This window comes from Tupaia chinensis, unplaced genomic scaffold (assembly GCF_000334495.1).
Source record: "Tupaia chinensis unplaced genomic scaffold, TupChi_1.0 Scaffold000159_1, whole genome shotgun sequence".
In the NCBI taxonomy this organism is placed as follows: domain Eukaryota; kingdom Metazoa; phylum Chordata; class Mammalia; order Scandentia; family Tupaiidae; genus Tupaia; species Tupaia belangeri.
This window is the reverse complement of record NW_006159630.1, coordinates 5131531-5154073: the sequence shown is the minus strand read 5'-3', so window position 1 is coordinate 5154073 and position 22543 is coordinate 5131531. Positions and strand designations below refer to the sequence as shown.

General features: G+C 54.8%; 1 protein-coding gene across 1 annotated transcript in view; it reads left to right on the top strand.

The window, feature by feature from the left end:
• The window catches only part of MGAT5B (alpha-1,6-mannosylglycoprotein 6-beta-N-acetylglucosaminyltransferase B), a 77636-nt gene extending 60313 nt beyond the window's left edge, over positions 1-17323 (top strand). Inside the window, exons 11-18 of the mRNA XM_006145726.2 lie at positions 570-700; positions 1125-1130; positions 7723-7878; positions 8890-9036; positions 9223-9339; positions 13322-13396; positions 15049-15305; positions 15744-17323. Of these exons, the coding sequence (XP_006145788.1) occupies positions 570-700; positions 1125-1130; positions 7723-7878; positions 8890-9036; positions 9223-9339; positions 13322-13396; positions 15049-15305; positions 15744-15942 (1088 nt within the window). The 3' untranslated portion in view covers positions 15943-17323. The remainder of the gene's footprint in view (positions 1-569; positions 701-1124; positions 1131-7722; positions 7879-8889; positions 9037-9222; positions 9340-13321; positions 13397-15048; positions 15306-15743) is intronic.
• Positions 17324-22543: the final 5220 nt, after the last annotated feature.

The window sequence follows — 22543 nt, the reverse complement described above, 5'->3', positions numbered from 1 at the left end:
GGGGTAGGAAGGTGTTCCCGTCTGGGGGCAGGGGGTGGGAAGTCGGTTCAAAGGAGGAGAGAGTAGAGCCTGGAGACTGTGAAGGGGCCGGGGGTGGTTGATGGATTTTGTGCAGAGGAGGGACTGGATGTGCCCTCGATAAACAGGACAGCTCAAGAGGAGCAACTACAGTAAAGCAAGGGAGAGTCTGGAGGGGCAGGGCCCCGTGTCCCAGCAGAGGGGTGGGCGGCCTGGGCAGGGTGGCAGCGACGGCAGTGACGGGGAAACACCCGCCTGGGACGCGGGCTCTGTCGGCGGAGGCCAGCTGAGTCCCAGCTGGTGAGGCCCTTGGCCTCCGTGTCCTCGTCTGACTGCAGCAGAGCCTGCATGACCTTACAGGTTTCTGCCCCATTTCTTGGTGGCCCCTGGGAAAGGAGGTGGCCAGGCTGGGCACATGGACCCTCCCTGCCCCCAGGCCCCACCGCCGCCCTCCCCTTCCTGTCTGAGGGCACCCCTCTGACCTCTGCCCAGGGAGGGCCGGGTGTGCCCTTGCTGCGTGGTAACCCCTTCCCTCCACGGTCGGGCTGCAGCACACACCCCGGACAACTCCTTCATGGGCTTTGTGTCCGAGGAGCTCAACGAGACCGAGAAGCAGCTCATCAAGGGCGGCAAGGCGGGCAACATGGCCGTGGTCTACGGCAAGGAGGCGAGTATCTGGAAGGTGAGCGGCATTGCACACCCCGCCTGCCGCCCAGCACCTCCACGTGGCCCTGGGCCCCGCTGACCACCAGCACTGGAGGCAGGGAGTGCCCTCAGCAGTGGTTCAGGAGAAAGGTCGCTAACTGCCCTTTAGGACACCCAGCCTGGGGGCTATAGCTTGTCCCCTCCCCGCCCCTGCAGGAAACCCTAATCATTACTTTATGGGGAAGTGGGACCAACCCCACCTCCTGAAGGGCAGGACAGTGACCCGCACGCCCAGCAGTGGGGGCTAGGCTGGACCTGGGCACTGTGCGGGGAGGGGACGGTGGAGGAGGCAGGAGAGGCTCAGGTGGGATGAGAACCCGCTGCCTTTGGGGTGCTGCCTTCTAACCTGTCACTAACCTTTCTCTCTCCTTTGTTCCCTGCACTCCCCTGGCATGAGACAGCTCCAGGTACGGAAACAGACCAGCACCCTCCCTCCTACTCCTCCCCACCTGCTTCCCCCTTCTCCAGAGGCTCAGCAGGGTCTCCCTGGACTCAGGCTTTCTGGGTTGTGACTCCTGGGGCTGGACCGAGTTGGGAGGAGGACAGGGACAGCAGAATCCGAGGAGCAGCCTTGCCTGGCCCCCCTGCAGGGAGAGGCAGGTCCCTGGGGTTGAGGTCCCACTTGGCAGGGCTGTGGGGGTGGGAAGGACCCCAGGAGGGCGGGTATTGACTTGGCAGGTTACCGGTGGGCCAACGTAAAGGCCAGTAGTGAAGGGGCTGGTATGGGGGACCATGTCTGTGTCAAGCCGTTCCAGGATGTCGTATTTAACTGTCCTCAGCGGCACAGGGGGATTCGGTCCAGCTGTTACAGGAGGTCAGCCAAGTGGTTTGAGCAAGGTGGATAGATACCGTGTTCCCTGGTCACGAGTTCTGGAGGGGGTTGAGCAGTATGGGCTGGAGTGGTGTTGCTCAAGGTCTCACCTTGGTGACCTGCCACGTTCAGTGTCCACCCAGGCTTGCCCCGTGGTTTGTGATGGTCACAGACTCTTGGGTCACTGGATGTACAGGGGGACAGGGTGGGGCAGGGCAGGACAGGGGCTCAGGGTCACTTTTGACCTCATGCTGCTTACTGGCTAGATCTCACGCACATGGCCACGCCCAGCTTCAAGGGGCGCTGGGGAGTGGCTTTACTCCAGGCAGCCGTGTGCCAGGCTCAGGTGGGGGAGACTTGTGGGGGGACATGGCAGTCTGTGTGCACCCCCAAGGCTGCGCTCCACCAAGCGCTTATGAGTGCTGCCGTTGTGCTCCGTGTTCACATGCCACCTTCAGTGTGAGGTGGGTACAAGCGAGGGAACCGAGGCCCAGCAGTCAGAGAGCAAGCCCAGAGCCAGCGAGCGGCAGAGCTGGCATCAAGCCCACGTCTAAGTCCAGAGCCAGGAAGCTGAAGCCCGGCAGACCCCCACTACACACACACACACACACACTCTTTAGAAAGCCTTGGAGAGTGGCAGAGAGCAGCTTTGGACTAGGAATCTGGGCAGGGAGCTCTGCCGAGGTACCAGCGCCCGCTGACACTGACGGGGTTGGGGAGGTGACTGCCGGTGATTTTACTGAAGCCAGTCACAACAGCTGTCAGGGAGCCAGAAGAAGCCCTTGTGTGCGGGGCGAGGGGAAGGGTACAGTCAGAGAGTGATGGAACACAGCCTCTGCCTGAACCAGAAACACTGCTGGGAACCTGCCCCAAGACGGGGAGGTGATTAGTCTGGCAGGAGAGAGGCTTTATCTCTGCTCAGGAACTTGTGATAGCCCGGAGCAAACCTGTGCAGGGAGTGAGCGACCTCGGAAAAGCTGCTTCCCAAAAAAACATGACTTTGCTCTGGTTTTCATGCCAGGAGGGAGTCAGAGTTAACTGGACGGAGAGAAAAATGCAAGCAGCAGCTTGGGGCAGATACGGTCCGGAGTTCAGGGGAACCAGGCGTCAGAGAAGTGAGGAGGCGCGCGGAGGGGCTAATTTACCATCGTTGCAGTGAGCAGGAGCTGGGGGCCAGGGCAGGCTGCTTGTGATTTGGGGGTCACGCAGGCCTGCCTTACTCTGGGCCGCCCAGAAAGCAAGCCTTGCCCCCGGCTAAGGCTTATAGGCTGATAGTCCCGGGGAGCAGAAGAGAGGGGCCAGCAGTGAGGCTGGAAGGAGGGAAAGGCCACGTCCTTACCACTGGAGGAACTGTCCGGACTGCAGGTGGTGACCTTCGGACAATGGAGAGTCTTGACCTGCCCTTCAAAGTAAAATAGAATAGCATCAAAACAATAGGAAAAAAGAGTATCAGAGGGTGCATATGTATAAAGGGTAAATGCTGTGTGAGATTTTAGGGTTATATCTGTGTGTGTGTGTGTATATATACACACACACACAGATATATACAGATACACACACACACAGAGAGATATACAGATACACACACACACAGAGAGATATACAGATACACACACACACAGAGAGATATACAGATACACACACACACAGAGAGATATACAGATACACACACACACAGAGAGATATACAGATACACACACACACAGAGAGATATACAGATACACACACACACAGAGAGATATACAGATACACACACACACAGAGAGATATACAGATACACACACACACAGAGAGATATACAGATACACACACACACAGAGAGATATACAGATACACACACACACAGAGAGATATACAGATACACACACACACAGAGAGATATACAGATACACACACACACACATACTTCAAAAAGTAGAAAATGAAATTAAAGTATGAGTTTATTTTGGCACGCAAAAATTGTAAAATCCATGCATAGTTTTTTTATCATACACGTTTCTCTGTGAGCATTTTAAGGACTTCTTGTGTCTGCTTTTACTGGGTTTTAACTCTTCCTATATGTTTTGCGCCCTCACAGTGCATCATTATTACTGCTTTGTGAAGTCAGCATTCCTTCAGATTTGGCCCCGTGGTAGCCCCTTTATCACTCTGCGTTCCTTTTTAAAGCTCTGCGATTACATTTGAGATGAACATCCTTCTACATAAATAACACCCTTAGTCTGGTTTGGCTCTGTTCTTATTTTCTAAAAATGCTGCTGTTTTGCCTTTATTCTATTTCGCCTCTATTCTGTGTTTATTCTATACAGAATTCTAGCTCAATGGTGATTTTCTCAGCATTATGAAAACTCTGCTGTCTCTGGCTTCTATCATTTCTGTTGACAAATCAGCTCTAAGGCATATTATTGTCCCTCTTTGTCTTTTTGCCTTGGTGTAGTTTTCTTTTGACTTATCTTACATGTAGTTCGAGATCTTTTTGAGAATTTGGTTTGATCTTCCACTAGTTTTAGAAAAATTTCAGCCATTATCTTTTTAAACATTGCTTCTGCTCTCGCCTCTCTGTCCTTTACTTCTGGGACTCCATCTACACATATATTAGATCTTCAGTATGTCCTCTTTGCTCGTCTCATACCTTGTTTTGAATCATTTCTACCCTTTTGTTTCTCCGTGCTTCACTCTGGATATTTTCTTTTGTTTTCTCACTGAATGAATTCTCTCTTGGCTCAGCCATTGTGGCACAGTTGTCATGCAACACTGCAATGCAGGAAGCCACGTGGAAGATTGCGGTTTAGTTCCAGGGTCAGCTTGTACACACTGGGCACACAAACATGTGCCTGTGATCCTGGGTGACTGGAAGGATGGGGTAGAGTTAGCCATGTAATATCCTGTTAAGGGTGCTTGTTTCTTTATGAAAGATAATTCATTAAAAGTAAATTCTGTCTTGAGTTTAATCTATTGTTAAACCCATCCATTTAGTTTTTAATTTTAGCTATTATATATTTTTTATTTCTAGTTTGTTTCAAATCATCATCTTTTTTTTTTTCTATTGTATTCAGCCTTGGAGTCTTTGACTGATCGACTACAGAATCTAAATCTCTATAGGTCTATCTAATTTTTTTTAAAAGAATTATTTAACTTTATTTATTCATTCATTTAATTTGATCAGAGAGAGACAGAGAAAGAGAGAGAGAAAGTGAGAAAGCAAGCCACCAGGTCCAGGATTCGAACCGTGGTTGGCCATGTGGGAGTGTCCAGTATCTTAACCACCATGCCACCTGCTGGTCCCTCTAATTTTTTTTTAAGAGAGATTTTTTGGTATAGGCTGTGTGCACTTGCCAAAGAGATAGAGAGAAAGAGAGACCAAAAGTAAGAAACACCCCCCCCCAGGGGGATGACCATGCCACAATTCCTTCTCCTCCACTTTCCTCTTGGGATTTTGGGCACACATGCACACGCACCTGGCAGGAGTTTCAAGCACCTGGGCCTGGGACGCAAACTGCAGTTGACCATGTGGGAATCCAGTGGCATAGTCATTATGCTATCAGCTGGTCTGTCTATAGGTCTATTTCTATTGTCTGCTTTTTTTTTTTCTTTTTAAATTTAAATACTCTTGTCTCCTTGTATACTTAAAAAAAAAAAGAAGTGTTTAACTTTTTAAAATTTAAAAGTTTATTTTAACAGCTATTGCAATGTAATTGATGCACAATAAATAAAAATGCTTAAAGTGTGCAATTTGTAAGTTTTGACATAGTAGAGGTCTTCAAAAAGTAAATGCAAGATGCATGTAATAAAACCCATGCTGGATTTCAAAAGTGTCTGTACTAAAATAAACGTTTACTTTAATTCCATTTTCCTGTAAACCTTTTGAAGTCCCCTCACATGGATGTTCATACGAAGCTATCATCAATCATCACAGTCGGGATGATGAATCTACCTACCAGTCCCCAACGGTGTCTTCTCTCTGTCCTTCCTCCCGTCATTTCTCTTCTCCCCCGCTTTAGGCAAGCAGTGCTCTGCTCTTGGCCGCTCTACACTAATCTACATTTTCTATAATTAAAAAAATGGAATTATTTACTCATTTGTTTCTGGATTTTCTCACTCAGCATGATTATTTCGAGATTCATCTATGTTGTTCATGTATTGATGGTTTATTCCTTTTTATTGCTGAGTAGTAGTCCATTGTATGGGTATAGCACACTTTATCTATTCGACTGTAAAAGGACTTTTGAGTTGTTTCCAGTATTTGGCTATTACAAATAAAGCTGCTATGAACATTCATTTATCATTTTTTCATTTCTTTTGGGTGGAAACCTGAGAGTAGAATGGCTGGGTCATATTATAAAAAAGTATGTTTAACTTTAAAGAAAAGTAGCCATACCATTTTACAGTCTTAGTAGCAGCGGATGAGAGTTCAGGTTTCTCTCAAATCCCTCAGTACTTGGTATAGTCAGTCTTAAATTCTAGCCATTCTCACAAGCATGGGTTGGTGTCTTACAGTTTTACTTTGCATTTCCCTGATGGCCAGTGATGATGAAGATACTTTTACATGTGTATTTTTCTTTCATGTATCTTTTCTCTTCTCAAACTTTTGCCTTTTAAAAGACTGAGTTATTTTCATAGTATTAAGTAGTTAGAGTTCTTCCTGGACATGTTCTTTATCAGACCTGTCTTATGAGTGTTTTCTCCCCATCTGTGACTGTCTTTCTCTTAGCGGCATCTTTTAAAGAGCAGACGTTTTTACTTTTCATGAAGTGCAATATTTTCTTTAATGGATTGTGCTTTTGGTGTTATATCCAAGAAATATTTGTCTAACCCAAGGTTGCAAAGGTTTTTCTCAGATGATTTCTTCTACAAGTTAGGCTTTCTCTAGTCTTACCATTTCTACTTAAGCCTTTGATTCATTTTGAATTAACTTGTATGTATAAAGTATAGATTGAACTTCTTTCTTCTCTCTTTCGTTCTCTCTCTTTGCACGGATCTCCAATGTCCTGTGAACGTTTATTGAGGAGACTGTCGTTTCTCCACTGAAATGTTTCTGTACCTTTGTCAAGAATCAATTGCCCGTATGTGTGTGGGTCTATTTCTGGACTCTGTGTTCTGTGCCATTGATCTCTGTGTCTCTCGACTGCCAATATCCCACTGTCTTGATTGCTGTAGCTTTAGAAGAAGTCTGGAAATGAGGTATATAAGCCTGCTTTGAACTTCATTCTTTTTCAAAGTCATTTTATCTTTTCTAGGACCTTTGCATTTCCAAACGAGTTTGGAACCAGCTTGTCAATTTCTACATAAAAGCCTCCTGAAGTTTTGATTGAGATTTCATTACTTTTTTTTTTTTTGGTTCTGGAAAATGAATATTAAAAGTTACAGAAATAATTTGAAGTCAAAGATATGATACTATTTTCTTCCAGAGAGGATTTACTTTTGCTCTGGGCTTATATTGGGTTGTCAGGAAAGTCAAGACATATTTTTCTATGCAAAAATGTGTCATGACTTTTCTGACAACGATGTAATTTGTAGATCAAGACAGTTTAAAATGGATTTGGCCCATGTAAGGGCTGGCCTAGTTCTATTTCTCTCTTTCTCCAAGTTCCAGTTTGAACCGTGGAGTTTTCATCAGGGTTCCCCTTCTTGGATAGAAGGAAGGATGGACAGATGGGATGAAGGAGTGGATGGAGGGATAGTAGATGAGTGGATAGATGATGGGTGGATTGATGGGTGATGGATAGCGTGACTGATGGATGGGTAAATGGAAGGATGACTGGGTTCATGAAGAGATGGAAGAATGAAAGGGGTGGATGGATAAATAGATGGATGAAGGAGAGAAGGAGTGATGGATAGATAATCCGGGGTCCAGAGAGCTCCATAGCTCCCAAGAGGTACTTGGAGGTCATTAGGGCTTCAGGCAAGTCCAAGAACTCCACTTAGATCTGTATAAAGGTTGATTCTTTCAGAAAGAAAACAGTTCTTTGGCTAAGAACAATCCCATAACTGTTGACCCTGTCCATCTTCTGCAACTCACAGATAAAGACATCAGGGACCAGAGAGGAGATGGGCCTTGTCCACAGTCACACAACTGATTAATGGCCAACCTAAGATTGGCCCTCCATCTTCTGACTTCCAGACCAGGGGCATCTCCACGCTGCCTTCCATGGTCAGAGTGAGGCTCCCATCTCTTCCTCATCTTCTTCCAGGGGAAGGAGAAGTTCCTGAGCATCCTGAACAAGTACATGGAGATCCATGGCACCGTGTACTACGAGAGCCAGCGGCCTCCCGAGGTCCCAGCCTTTGTGAAGAACCACGGCCTCCTGCCACAGCCTGAGTTCCAGCAGCTGCTGCGCAAGGCCAAAGTGAGCCCCTTACCCAACACTGTCCTCACCCCAGTTGGCCGCAGACCAGGGGAAGCCACCCCTACGTGCTGCCAGACCTGCCACTACCGCTCATGGCATCTCCACATGGGGACATGGCCTGGAGTGCTCTGCTGCCTTAAGCTCCATGTTTGGCCCTCCTAGGGCCCGGCCAAAGCCCAGGCATGGAGGTGGGGATGTCCACCAGGCAGGGGAGATCTTGCAGTGGAGCTGGGCAGGCTCAGTGATGGGGAAGAGGAACTGGGCTGTCCCCCCATCCAGCGTGATGGGCCCCTGGGACAGGCCCAGCTCTCAGATCACCGATGTTGGGCAGACTGACAGGTCCTGGCTGCAGTTCCACCGGGCCATTCGTCCTGACTGGCCCCTTCTGAAGCCCCTGAGCTATACCCTGGAGTAGCAGCTGGTGCAGTGGACAGAACCCTGCTGCTGGGCCCTGAAGTGGCAGCTGAGGCTGGAGGGTGTTCCATCAGCCTCCAGGCCCTGTCCTGATCTCATCCTAGCTTTTCCCTCAGGGTGTGTGTGTGTGTGCGCGCACGCGTGTGTGCACACACACGTGTGGAGAGTACCCTTGTGCAGTGAACAGCCTCACATAGCAGCCCTGGATTCAGAGTAATTTATCGAGCACCCTTCCTGAGAGCATTCCCTGCACGGGTCAGGTGCAGAAGATGTGTTTTTAGGCTGAGTGAGTGAAGGTTCTCCGAGGTCTGCCACTGGGGGATCCGCAGCCTTCTAGGCTTGAACCCAGTGCTCTTTCCCCTCCAGAATCAGCCAGATGGAGCCAGAAGAGGCCATTGCTAATGCTTAATTGGACTCCCTCATTTCACAAATAGGGAAACCAAGGCCCAGAGAGGGGAAGGGCTTGCCCATAGTTCAAGATGCTCTGAGCTTGGTTTGTGGCCTTTGTGAATGCCCCACCCTCAGCCGTGCCCCCAGGGCTCCTCGGCTGAGCTGGCCCGGCCCTCCCTGACCTCCACACCACCTCGCCCTCTTCAGCTCTTCATAGGGTTTGGCTTCCCCTACGAGGGCCCCGCACCCCTGGAGGCCATTGCCAATGGCTGCATCTTCCTGCAGTCCCGCTTCAGCCCACCCCACAGCTCCCTCAACCACGAGTTCTTCCGAGGCAAGCCCACCTCCAGAGAGGTGAGTGGGAGGGACCCCGGCCCCAGGTGAACGCGGAGGGGGGCACCGAGACAGGGACCCCTGCAGCCCCTGCAAGAGGGAGACTGAAGCACGGGCCACGGGAGAGATGGGGCAGTGGGCAGGCACACATACCGTTAGCCCAGCTGGCCGGAGTGGGGAAGCTGCTGGTCTCTGTGCCCTGGCCAGGTGTTCTCTCAGCATCCCTACGCGGAGAACTTCATCGGCAAGCCCCACGTGTGGACTGTGGACTACAACAACTCGGAAGAGTTCGAAGCAGCCATCCAGGCCATCATGAGAACCCAGGTGAGACTCGGACCTCGGCAGGACTGTCGCCAGCCTCGTCCGTAGGTCTTCACTGTAATCAGACCCAGCAAGCCTGGGTCGGTCAGCAAGGGCATCGCCCCTTCTCTGGAACATAGGCCCCCACTCACCAACTCCGGCTTGGACGTGTGCTTGTTGGGGTGGGTGGGGAATGCCTTTGTGCAGCGCCCAACCTGCTCGAACTCGCATGTGCCCTGGGTCTGGATCATTCACTGGGTACCTCTGAGGGCCAGGCCCTAGGGGCGCTCGCACAAGCTAGGTGCTGAGCATGTGTTTTCAGGATGTGTGTGTGGGGGGGATCTTTGGACTCTGCTGCAGGTGTGGCTCTACAGCCTTCCGCTGCACATCTCAAACCGTGCTGTGCACACGAGAGCCTGGGACCTCATCAAACGCGGGTTCGGGCCCAGCCAGGCTAGTGGTGGTGCAGCTCCTGCGGTACTAGAGGTCCCGAGTGCAGTGGTGCTGGCCCGGGGGCTGCAGCTTGAGTAGCAGGTGTCTTTAGAGAGTGGGGGTGTGGATGGAGTGGGAGCGAGGGGCTTGTGCCTGGAAAGCTCGTCTCCTCGGGGGACACCTCTGTGGCTTCTGGTCGCACCTGACACTCCATTGGTTGCCACCCTTGTCTGGAACAGGGTGAGACCGGTGACCGTGCCCCTCTCCACACGATCCCCCGGACCCACTTCTTGCTGTAGCTCAGACACAGGCTAAGCAAAACCAGCCAGCCCTACCTGGCGTCCCCTTCCTGGTCCAGCACCACATTCCTGGGACAACGTGCCACTTGGGGCAAGCAGGCTGGCCAAGTGGTGGCTGGCAATGCAGAGGAAGAAGGGTCAGGAATGTACTCAGATTATTCCACTGCTGGAAATTGACCAGCCCTGGCTACTGCATCTTGAGTGGACACTGCGTGGGAAGGCCCTGGCAAGGCGCTCGGAGCAGGGAGTGGCCCTGGGAAGCTGCCCTGAAGGGGACTCCCCCGTCCTCTCCCTGCTCTGCCCTTCGCTTGCAGAAGCAGGCCTGCAGGGGGTCTTCCTTGCAGAGGGGCAGGTGCAGGGTCAGGTGGGGGGGGCATGGCTGAGGCGGCTCTCTTCCCCGGGCTCTTGCAGCCTGACCCTCCCCACCCCCACATGTCGTTAAGCTCTCTGGCAGGATGCTCAGCCTTGTGCAGACCAGAGGGGCGGGGGCGCCATGCCCTGAACGTGCTCACGTGGCCCGGCCCTGCCTGCCCCTGCTTGGGCAGTGGCGCCTGGGGATGGGGCTAAGTGTTGGGGGCTGGAGGAAATTTACTTCTTATTGTCCTCATTTTTGACGTTTTAGTTTCTTTACATAAACACCTGTTTTTGTTTAATTTTGCCAATTAGTTAAAAATAAAAATAAAAGGACCAGGCAATGACGGTATTGCCAACCTGCCTACATGAGGGTTGCAGTAGGACCAGAGGCCCTCTGCCGCCAGCCCCCTCCCTCTGTGGGCCCCTCCCTTCCCCTCCCCTCCTCACCTAGAGTTCACTCCCTTGTAGCCCAGAGCCCTGAGACATCTGTGTGCCCAAGAATCACCTGGAGGTCCTTAAAATGCAGGTTCCCTGACCGTGCCCCATGGTGGGGGCCAATTTCTTGCTTTCTCTCTCTCTCTGGCATGCACTTGTGCCCTGTGCAAAATCTTTAAAAAAGCAGATTCCCGGGACCAGCTCTCAGGTTCTCTGAGTTTAACTGGACTGGGCTTGGCTCTGGAGTCTGTGTTAAACCAGCACTCGTAATTCTCATCATCCTAGTTTAGAAAGTGGGCTCAGGAGCCGCTGGCAAGGCCCAGGGCAGCTGAGGCTGTCCACAGGCAGCGGCTTGTTTTGCAAATCCAGTGGCACCTTTCCCCGGGTGGGAGGCGAGAAGAGAGAGACCTAGGACCTTCAGCCCAGCCCCCACCCCGACAGCCCCCAGCCCAGGAAAGGTAGGAGTGGGCGGCTTTGTCTCTGGCATCTCTCCACCCAGAGCAAGGCCATTCAAGGTGAGGCCCGCACTCCTCCCCATGCCATTATGAGGCTGGCAGCTCCCGGCAGGACCTGCACCTGTCACTCTGTCGAGACTGATGATGGCACACACCTGTAATTAGGCCTAATGCGAGTAATTTCCAGGCGGCTGGCTCCTCCGGCGGGAGATTCATGGTGGGCTGGAGCCTTCCCTTCACGCAGGGCCTCTGAGTTGCCTTGACAGGGAGGAACTCAGGGATTCGCTGTCACGGAGCAGGGGGAGCAATCTCGGAGGGGAGAATCTCTCTGGGGCTTTTATTTATAACTGGTTTGGAGCCTTGTCCCTATGAGACCCTGCACTGGCCCCTTGGGAAACAGAGGCTCCTAGGACTTTGTCCTGAGTGTGGGGAACCCACTGGGGCTGCAGCGGCCTCTGAGCCTTCTTGGGCAGCGTCCAGGAGCCAGAGAGGCAGGGCAGCACTGGGGAGCAGGGGCTGGGAAGGCTGCTGCACCTGGCAGCGGCAGCGTGAGTGCGAGCGTGAGCGTGAGCGTGAGCATGAGTGCAATGGCTGCGACAGGGCTGGGCTTCTCTGGGACTCCCGCCCTGCCCTGGAGGACTACTCTCCCAGTGCCCAGGGGTGACGATCAGGTGGGTGGCACTGTCTTGTCAGTTCTGGTGGCCAAGACCAGGTCCAGGGGAGCAGTGGCTTCCCTGGGACCCTGGAGTGTCTGGAGTGTCCCTCAGCCAGCCCAGGGTGGGCCTTCAGTCTCTACCCCTGAGAGGTGGGGTCTACAGGAAGGAAGGAGAGGATGCAGGCTTGGGTGAACCTGGGGGTCCCCACCTAGGAGAAGGATGACTGGCTTTAAAGGGCCAGACAATGACATAGCTGGAAACTGTGGCACTGACCCATGTGGGAAGGGTCTGGGTTGGCACCCAGAGACCTCCCCGAGTGCACTGGGGGGTGGGGTGTACCCTTGATGGGGCCCGCTGAGCTGGGGTGGGTTGCAGTGTCTCCCCATTGGGTGCTCTGTGCCTCCCTTGTTCAGGGACGAAATACGTGGGCAGAAGGCTGCAGATTCTGCAGGGGCTGGCAAGGAGGGCATGGCCGGGAGGTGGCTGGCTAGGTGTGTTGCCAGCATCTGTGCTGGGCAACAGGGAGATCAAAGGCCAAAGCGGGCCTTTCTCTGCGTCTGGGGCTGTCTCCTCCATGCCCTGACCCTGCTGCACCTGCCTCCTGCCCGTCTGGGCAGCACTTTCCCCACAGGCCTCGCGCTGGGCCTGTGAGGATAATGGCCCGGTCAGTCCAGGGAGAGGGAGGAGGTGGGGGTCCCATTTTCCGTATCACTCCCCTCTCTACCCCTGCTCCTCGGCCGCCTGCCCAGAGAGAGTTGTGTGCAGCAGTTGGACCGTTAGAAAGTACCTTACGGAGCTCCCGCCGCTGGGAGTTGTCCGCCTGTGCCCTCTGACGGGGAGGCCCCGTGCTCCTCTGGGTGGGATTCAGTCAGGGCTGGGTACCCACTGTGTGCACTCGGGCACTGTGCCCACAGTCCCCACCCTTGCGCCCACCAGAGACCAGGAATGAACAGGAAGTGAGGACGTAGGTGCTGATTCGTGCTGGGAAAGGGGTCCCGAAACAGGAGGGGCGGGCTCAGGACTGCTCCCTGGAGGACACGGTGCCTCAGGGTGGGAGCCTCATGGTCCTGGAGGCATGGAGTGCTGAGCCTTCAGGAAGGAGAGAAGCTCGGTGCAGTTGGGACAGGGAGTGGAGACAGGGGTGGCATAGGAGGGGTGAGGCTGGAGACAGGTGGGGGTCAGTGGGCTGGACTCAGCATGCACACTGAGCCTGAGTCCCCACGGGCTACTGGAGGGTGCACCAAGAAATAGGACTCTGAGCTGAGCAGAGACCCGGTGGAGGGGCAGTGGGCTCCCTGCAGGACCGCAGCCCCACATGCAGCAGGGTCCCAGTTGGCTGGGGCTCCCGCCCCATGTGTCACCTGTCCTCCCACAGGTGGACCCCTACCTGCCCTACGAGTATACCTGCGAGGGCATGCTGGAGCGGATCCACGCCTACATCCAGCACCAGGTAGGTGCCCCTGCTGTCCACCCCTGCCCTACCCCAGCCTTCCCAGTGTCCTCCACCCGCCCCGTCCTTCCTACCTGCCCTATGAGCATACCTGCGAGGGCATGCTGGAGCGGGTCCACACCTACATCCAGCACCAGGCAGGCGCCCCCGCCCCACCCCAGCCTTCCCAGGTCTCCACCCACCCAGGCCTTCCTCCCACAGTGGGGCTGGAGATGGGCGCATCTGAATGTCAGCCCAGAAAGCAATGATGCTCAGAGACTGGGCTCGAGAGACCCCTGGTCTGGGCCCCCAGCTGTAGATCCCCACCCAGTATCACAAACATGAACAATGTTTATTGGAAATAAAGTTTGTAGGACCAGCAGATGGCATATGGCTATGTCACTGGACTTCGACATAGTCGACTACAGTTTGAGTCCTGGACCGGGTGGCTTAAACTCACACCAGGCGCATGTGCGTGCATATCCAAAATGCCGAGAGGAGAATGGAGAAGGGACTGTAGCAAGCCCATTTCCCTAGGGAGCGATTTCTCACTTTCTGTCTCTCCAGCAAACATACGCGCCCTATGGCAAAAATCTCTCTCAAAAAAAAAAAGTTTGTTTCAAAGTTTAGTAACTGAGTGAATGGGAATCTGAGACCACCCCATGTCAGCTCCCTCTACCTCGTAAAGTGAGTTGGTGAGACTGGGGTTGAGACCTCTTCCCTGAGAAAACTGGGAAGGGCCTGTTCTTGGGAAAGCCTGGCCTCTCCCCCGCTCCACCCCACACGCACCAGTGACTGTCTGACAGGACAATGGGGCGGGGCCCAGAAGCTGCACCCCCTCCCTGCGGGATGCCTGGAGGCTGGCAGACGAGGTGTGGGTGAGGGGAGCTGCCCTACTCCCCACCCTGCACACCCCAGCGACCTGAACTGCCCCAGGGGCCGCATGGCCCAGGCTGAGCAGGCCGTCCTTCCTCCCATGGTGAGGCTGGAGATGGGCGAGATGCAGGTCTCCTGGACAACACCTGGGAGTGGGCTGCATGGCCGGGGCCAGATGTACACGGCTGGGAGACCCTCAGATATGTGTCGCCTCTCTGTACCTGCTCCTGCCCCACAGGTGTTAGGGACCCAGAGTCTGGTCCTACCCTGGCACTTCACAGATGGGAGTACAGAGGCCCCAGAGGGAGAGCTGTTGGGGTCACACAGTCAGGGTACAGGGCGGGCCAGGACCCAGGACTCTCAGCTCCTGGGATGCGTTACGTGAAGCCCACAGAAAAGCCCTTCAGGGCCCTGAGGCCCCGGGGCATCCCCACAGGGAAAGCCTCATGGGCCAGCCCTGTCTCCATCTCTGCTTGAGCACCTGCCCGGCACTGGGCCAGCGTCGGGGATTTGGTGGGCAGGCCATGATCCCCGGCGGAGCCCCTGAGCCTGACCTAAGCAGCATGGGCACATGTGGGCACTGCCTTGTGCAGCCATGGGCCCCCGGCAGCTCCTGTGGCCTCGGAGCGGCCGTTCCTGTCCTGACTGACCTGGAGATGCGCTAACGTGCACAGGGTGGGCAGCTCGAGGGACGGCTGCGTGGCATCCAGTGAGTGCCCTGTGGTGGTGGCCATGCCCTCACGCGTCACTGGGGTGTCCGTGTCCCACTCCTCCCTAACCCTGCTCTCCTCCTGCAGGACTTCTGCACGGCCGCAGGCCCCGCCCCCCCAGCCGCCCAGGCCCCACAGAGTCCCTTCGTCCTGGCCCCCAATGCCACCCACCTCGAGTGGGCCCACAATGCCAGCTTGGCGCCTGGGGCCTGGCCACCGGCGCACTCCCTGCGGGCCTGGCTGGCTGCCCCGGGGAGGGCCTGCACGGATGCCTGCCTGGACCATGGGCTCATCTGCGAACCCTCCTTCTTCCCGTTCCTCAACAGCCGTGACGCCTTCCTCAAGTGAGTGGGGCCCCTTCTCGGCCACCCAGCCACTTGCCTGTAGCTCACTCTGGAACCCCCGCCCTCAGCCCTGCCAGCTGGGGGGAGATTTAGTGCTTGCCAGCCAGCCAGGAAGGATCCAGAACCACATCACCACTGCCACACCTTGGCAGAGCCCCAAACCGGCAGGGGAGGCTCTCTCCCAGCTGTGCCCCCCTTGCCTCCCTCAGCCCCTGCTCAAGCCTTTGGGCATCTCGTCCAGACCCGAATGTACCCCGTGCTGCATCAGCTCTGGGCCAGGGTGGGCGGCGGCCAGGCCCCTTCCTCCTCTCCCGACAGCAAGTGGGATCAGGGGTGTAGCCAGCTCCTTCCCAGGTCTGGGTGGGGTGGGCAGTACAGGCCAGGCCCTTCGGCCTCAGTGTGGAGCACCACTTGACGGAGCCATGTGCCACCACCCAGGCTGCAGGTGCCCTGCGACAGCACCGAGTCAGAGATGAACCACCTGTACCCGGCCTTCGCACAGCCCGGCCAGGAGTGCTTCCTGCAGAGGGAGCCTCTGCTCTTCAGCTGCGCCGGCTCCAGCACCAAGTACCGCCGGCTCTGCCCCTGCCGTGACTTCCGCAAGGGCCAAGTGGCCTTGTGCCAGAGCTGTCTGTGAGCGCCCAGGTTGCCCGCACAGAGGGAGCACGAGCAGAGTCCGCTCTCCGGCCGCTCGCCCAGCGGCTCCCCCAGGCTGAAGCGTCCCGTCTGTCCAGGAAGCAGGCAGAGGGGAGAGCCTGCACAGTTTGGGGGGCCACGTCCCCGCAGCGCTGGGGCCCACCCTCGACGGCTCCTCGTGTTGTGCTGGGACCCGCGGCAGCACAGTAGTCCAGGAGGCACTGGCTGTGTAGATGTCCTGCTGGGCCGGAGCAGGCAGGCGGGGCCTCTGTGTTGTGCAAGGCCAGGTCTGGACCGGATGGAGAAGGGGCCCGTGCATCCTTGGGTCCAGAGAGGGCCTCTGGGTTTACAAGTAGGGGCAGGGGCCATGCTGCCATGGCCCTGAAGGGTCTGAAAACGGCCTGGAGAGCAGGTTGTGGAGAGGGAGCCTGGGGCACACCCTCTTCCTGTGAGGGGAGCACTGCCCGCAGGGCCAGCCTGTCCCTCTGAGCCAGGGTGTGGACAGAGCGTCATGGGACCAGCCATGCTCCTCCTGACCTCATCCCTCCTACCCCTACCCCTCCTCGCGCCCCTGGGGACCAGTGAGACATGGGGACTGCCCAGACCCCCCTGAACTGTCTGCCTCCTGCTTGTTCCTCGCTCCTCACCCTGGGCTTTTCCCCAAACCCATCTGGCATGACCTGCAACTCCAGACCATGGGTTTGTCTCCAAGCCTCCGTCCCTGTCCCTCCAAGGAGCAGGTTTCCAGCCCAGCCTCTGAGGCAGGCTCTGGAGCCCCACTCGGAGTGTCCTTCCCGCACCAGCTACTTCCCCTGTGCTTGCCCCTGCTCGGCATCGTCTGAAGGCGAGGCCTTGGGAGGCTCTCCACCCGCAGCACGCCCAGCCTGATGCCACTGGCCCCAGCTAGCCCCCACCCATCGACGCTGCATCTCGTCCCCACTGGCTTCCTCCAGCTTCAGACCACTGGCCGTCCCTATGTGGCATGCCTGCCCAGGCCCTGGGGTCCCCTTCCTCTGTACCCCATACCCAGAGCCCCGCCTGATCAGAGGGTCAGGCCTTCAGAACACTGCCACCCCACCCTGGTTGTTAATCCCACTCCCTCTCTGGGCTTCCCTGCCCCACCCACCCAGGCCTGGCCCTTTATCTTTCCAGGAAGGCAGGCCCAGGATCCTGAGGGGCGGGAGGGCTAGGGTCGGCTGTGGGCCGAAGGTGGGGCACTTACCACGGGAGCCCCTCCTGGCCTGGCTGGCCTGTGCAGCAGAAACTCAGCAGTTCCCAAGGACCTGTCCTGTCGGGGAAAGCAATAGAGACACACTTTTCTCTCTCCTTTTTTAAAAGATTTATTTCTTGAAATAATAAATATTTTACTGGGATGTGAGATGCAGAAGAGAAACCGTGCAATTTCTCATCCTTTCCTGGGACGCCCAGGGCTGGCGCAGGGAAGAAGGTAGGGATAGGGCCCCCAGCCCCTGCCCCACGGTGCTCAGAGCACATGGGCATGCGGGCCTGCAAAGCTGCTGCTCTCTGCTTCAAGGTGCGCACACAAGTGCCCCGCCCAGTTGCCCCTGCCGTGTGACTCCAGGGACCCTCCTAGACGCGGGATCCCTGCCAGACAGAGTCGAACCCGGTCAGGCTCACAGGCTGGCCTCTGCCCCAGCTGGAGGTCAGAGAGCAAACCCAGTTTGATAAGAGCCTGAGGCAAAAAACGAGAAGAAGCCGAGCTAGTGCTGACTGAGCGTCTCCCGTGCTGGGGCACTGCCGAGTTTGACGCGGGGTTTCCATTCGCGGTGCTCAGTCATCCTGGCACGTTCTGGTCCATCCCTACTCTACAGACAAGAACACGGAGGTGCAGAGAGCTCAAGGGACTTGCCCAAGGTCACAGCTTGTGGGCAGGAGATGGATTTGCTACAAAGTGGGAGTCATGGGACCAGCAGTTAGCGTCATGGCTGGACTCCCATGTAGTTGACCACGGTTCGAGTCCTGGACCCAGTGGCTTAAACTCACACTGGGTGCGTATCCATGCGTGCCCAAGATCCCGAGAGGAGAATGGAGGAGAAGGGATTGCGGAGTGGCCATTCCCCGAGAGGGTGATTTCTTGCTTTCTGTCTCTCTGTCTCTCTGTCTTCCCGGCGAGCACATGCACCTTATAGCAAAGTGGGAGTCATTTCAGAGTTACTGTGAGGACCGCCCGCCTGGCGGCCAGTTCTTGGTCTTGTGAGGCCCTGTATTTGCGACCCTCCCTTCCAGCTCGGTGTTCTCCATGTGGGGCGGTGCCAGGAGACACTTTGATTGTCACGGTTTGGGGAGGGGCCGGCATGCTCCTGGCATCTCCTGGGTAGAGTCCAGGGAGACCCGTCACCACTGAACATGCAAGTTCCAAACACGAGGGTGCCAATACCCAGCTGCCGCCTGTTGTTTGTTTTTTAAGAATTATCTTATTTAAGTTGACCAGAGAGAGAGAAAGGGAAAGTAGGAAAGAAGCCTCCAGGTTGGGAACTCAAACCACGGTGGGCCTTGCGGGAGTTCAGCACCTTCAGCACCGTGCCACCAGACCCTGCCACCTATTTATTTTACAGAATTAGTTACTAGGTTGTGGGAAAGTCATGACATATTTTTCTATTTTTCTATGCAAAAATGCGTCATGACTTTCCCGACAACCCAATATTTAATTTAATTTATTTATTTTTTTCTTAAATTTGCCATAGAGCACATGTGCTCACCAGAGAGAGACAGAAAGAGAGGGAAAATGAGAAAGCAAGCTGCCAGGGCCAGGACTTGAACTGTGATTGCCATGTGAGAGTCCAGCACCTCAACCACCATGCCACCTGCTGGCCCTGGTGCTACCTATTTTTAATTGATTAAGTACACAGGTAGCAATGACAATTGTCTTTTTTTTTATTATTATTATTAAATTTTTTGTCCTAACGTGTAATGTCAGGTGCGAGGCCTCACATAACCAGCTGCTGACAGAGATCCAGCTACGGGCTGCCGGAAGTCCTCCTGCTCCTCCCTGGAGCCCGGGAGACCGAGGGCCTTGCTCATCCCACATGGGCCCCGGTCTCGCTCTCTCCCTGTTTGGTCTCTCTCTCCACTGCCGCGGAGAGGCGGAGTGCAGAGCAGCTGAATCAAGTGTTGGGGTGGGGTAGGGAGTCTTCAGAACGTGCGTGGGGAGTGTGTACTGCAAAAGACCACTTGGATTTCAGCAGTTTTCGCACTGACATGCCCATACTTAAAATTGTGCCAGAAGTCGTGTGCACTTGCTTGAGAGAGAGAGAGAGACAGACAGACCAATGGGGAATGGCCATGCTTCAATCCCTTCTCCTTTTGGGATTTTGGGCACACGTGTACGCGTACCTGGCATGTTTTTCAAACCCCCTGATCTGAGACTCGAATCGTACAGTCAGTCATGGGGGACCAGCTTCCTTAACCACGGTTCCACTGGCCCAATAAACTCCTAGTTAACGTTTTCCATGAACTTTCGGAGGTTCCTGCCTACTTGCCATGCCAGCAGGAAGATGGTGGCCAGTGCCTTCCTTTGGGAACTGAGTCTCCTTTTTTTCTCTTTTTAATAAACTTTATTCTTTTTTTTTTTTTTGGAGAGATTTTCGCTATAGGGCGCATGTGCTCGCCAGACAGACAGAGACAGAGAGACAGAAAGCGAGAAATCACCCTCTGGGGGGATGGTCACGCCGCAATCCCTTCTCCTCCATTCTCCTCTCGGGATCTTGGGCACGCACGCACACGCACCCGGCGTGAGTTTTAAGCCACCGGTTCTGGGACGTGAACCACAGTCGACTACGTGGGAGTCCAGCGACATAGCCATTACGCTAACTGCTGGTTCCAATCAACTTTATTCTTTTGAGCAGTTTGAGTGGAAGGTACAGAGATTTCCCGTGTCCCTCTCCCCCCACATATGCGGTGCCTCCTCCACTGCCCACAGCCCCCACCAGAGTGGCACACCTGTGAGCATCTATGAACCTGCACCGACCCGATGTCATCAATGCAAGTCCACGGTTTACCCCGGGCTTTGCTCGTGGCACACAGTCCACGGTTTTGGCCAATGTGTGACACATGTATCCACCCTGTGGGCCATATGGACTTGTTTCTCTGCTCAGAATCTGCCGTGCTCCAACTGTCTGATCCCCCTCCCTCCCTCAACCCCTAATCTTTTTACCGTTTCTATAATTTTTTTCGGAATTCGTGTAGTTGGAATTCACACCATATGCAGCCTTTTCACGTCGGCTCCTCTGGCTCAGGAGCAGGCACTGACGGTTCCTCTGGTTCCTTCATGCCTTGGTAGCACTCCGTTGTCTGGATGGGCCAGTTCGTTTATTTGCCCACCTACTCAAGGACACCTTGGCTGCTTCCGCAGCTCGGCAATAATGAGTAAAGCTGCTGTAAACATTCACGCACAAGTTCTTGTGGGACGTAAGTTTTCAATTTCTCTGGTAAATGCAAAGGGGCACGATTGCTGGATCTTATGGTTAATAGTATGTTCTGGTTTTTTTTTTTTTTTGAGAGGTTTTTGCTATAGGGCGCGTGCGCTCACCAGACAGAGACAGAGAGACAGAAAGCGAGAAACCACCCCCCAGGGGGATGGCCACACCGCAATCCCTTCTCCTCCGTTCTCCTCTCGGGATCTTGGGCACGCATGCACACGCGCCCGGCGTGAGTTTAAGCCCCCGGGTCCGGGACGCGAACTGTGGTTGACTACATGGGAGTCCAGCAACATAGCCATTACGCTAACTGTTGGTCCCAGTATGTTCTGTTTTGTAAGAAACTGCTAAGCTGTCTGCCATGTGGCCATGCCCTTCTGCACTCCCACCAGCGCTGAACGAGTGTTCCTGTTGCTCCATGTCCTTGTCAGCATTTGGTGATGTCAGCATTCTGGATTTCAGCCACGTTAATAGGCATGTAGCGGCATCTCATTGTTTTAATTGCTATTCCCCTGATGACATATAACATGGGGCATCTTTTCACACTTTACTTGCCATCTGCCTGTCTTCTTTGGTGAAGTGTCTGTTTAGGCTTTTCGCCCATGTTTTGGATGGGTTATTTGTTTTCTTGCTGTTGAGTTTTAAGACTTCTTTGTATATCACCTATGTTTGAATCCCAATTTAAACGTGTAATGGAGCAGAGCAGGGGATGAAGTGGAGGGACAGCCTAATTAGTTGCAGGGCGAAGAGAGAAGAGCCTGGCAAGCACTTGCCACCCCAGGCCAGTCGGGCACCAGGAGGGAGCATCAGGTCTGCAGCAGGCCTCCAGAGTGCTCTCCAGGCAACCCTACCAGTGGCCTTATATTCCCCCAAGGGGCAGGGGTTTATCCTCAGGACTTTGCTGGGGAGAGGCTCCCTGCTCCCCCTTGGCTGTCCTGCGTAGCCCCCAGCCCCACCCTCATCACAGCAGGCATAGCTGGGCTGGGAGGATGGGAGTGAGAACCCTGTTAGGATTCTTAGGAGAATTTATATATACATACTGTATATATTTTTTGCAAGGTTTTTGCTGTAGGGCGCATGCGCTCACCAGAAAGAGAGAGAGAGACAGAAAGCGAGAAATCACCCCCCAGGGGGGATGGCCACACCATAATCCCTTCTCCTCCGTTCTCCTCTCAGGATCTTGGACACACGCACACATGCGCCCGGCATGAGTGTAAGCCACCAGATCCAGGACTCAAACCGCAGTCGACTACATGGGAGTCCAGTGACATAGCTATTACTCCAACTGCTGGTCCCCAGGATTCTTAGGAAAATTCTTAGCACAGAGCTCGGGGTTATCCCAGGCTGGTGTCTAGACCCCCAGCTTCCTACTGTGGGGACCTTATTTTGCACGTCAGTTTCCTCCTCTGTAAGGTAAAGAAATTGTCCCGGGGCAGAGGGGCTTTGAGGTAGCACCATCCCTAGGGGCAAGGCACAGGTGGCTCTTCCTTGGAGCCGAGAGATGCCTGGGGCACCCAGGGGTCTCCAGGAGCTGGAAGAACAGGATGGAGCCTCTCCCGGAGAGTCAGGGAGGGTGTCGTTTCAGACTTGCGGCCTCTGAACTGGCAAAGAATACATTTCGGTTGTTTTAAGCCAGCTGGTGGCAATTTATTATGACATCCATGGGAAACTTGTACGGAAGGGACCAGATCTTCCCCACCTTCATGGGTAACAGCAGGAGAAGGAGGCGACTAGCCCCGAGGGCTGAGGGGGCACCCTTGGAGTCAGCAGCAAAGGGCCCCCTGGCCTGTGTTCTGGTTCTCTTTTCCCAGGGGAGCAAGGTGCTTGTTTAATAAGAGCCCCAAAGGAAAAAGAACCTTGCCCTGCCACCCCAAATAAACACCCACAACACAGGCCCCAAGGGCACTGGGACCAGAATCCAGGCTCCCAGCTGCGGAAGGGGTGGGTGGTCCATGCAACCTGACTTGGGAGCTTGGTTCTGCCCCTCGGGGCCTGTACTCCTTGCTCCAGAGTGGCCTCAGATCAGCTGCCTCCTTGCCTCCCTCTGGGGCTGCTAAAATAGCGCAGGCCAGGCTGCTGCCTGTGTGTGAATGCTGGGCTCAGGAGACCCGTGACTGGGAACAGCTGTGTGGCCGATCCCCTGATGCTGGCCTGAACACGGCATTT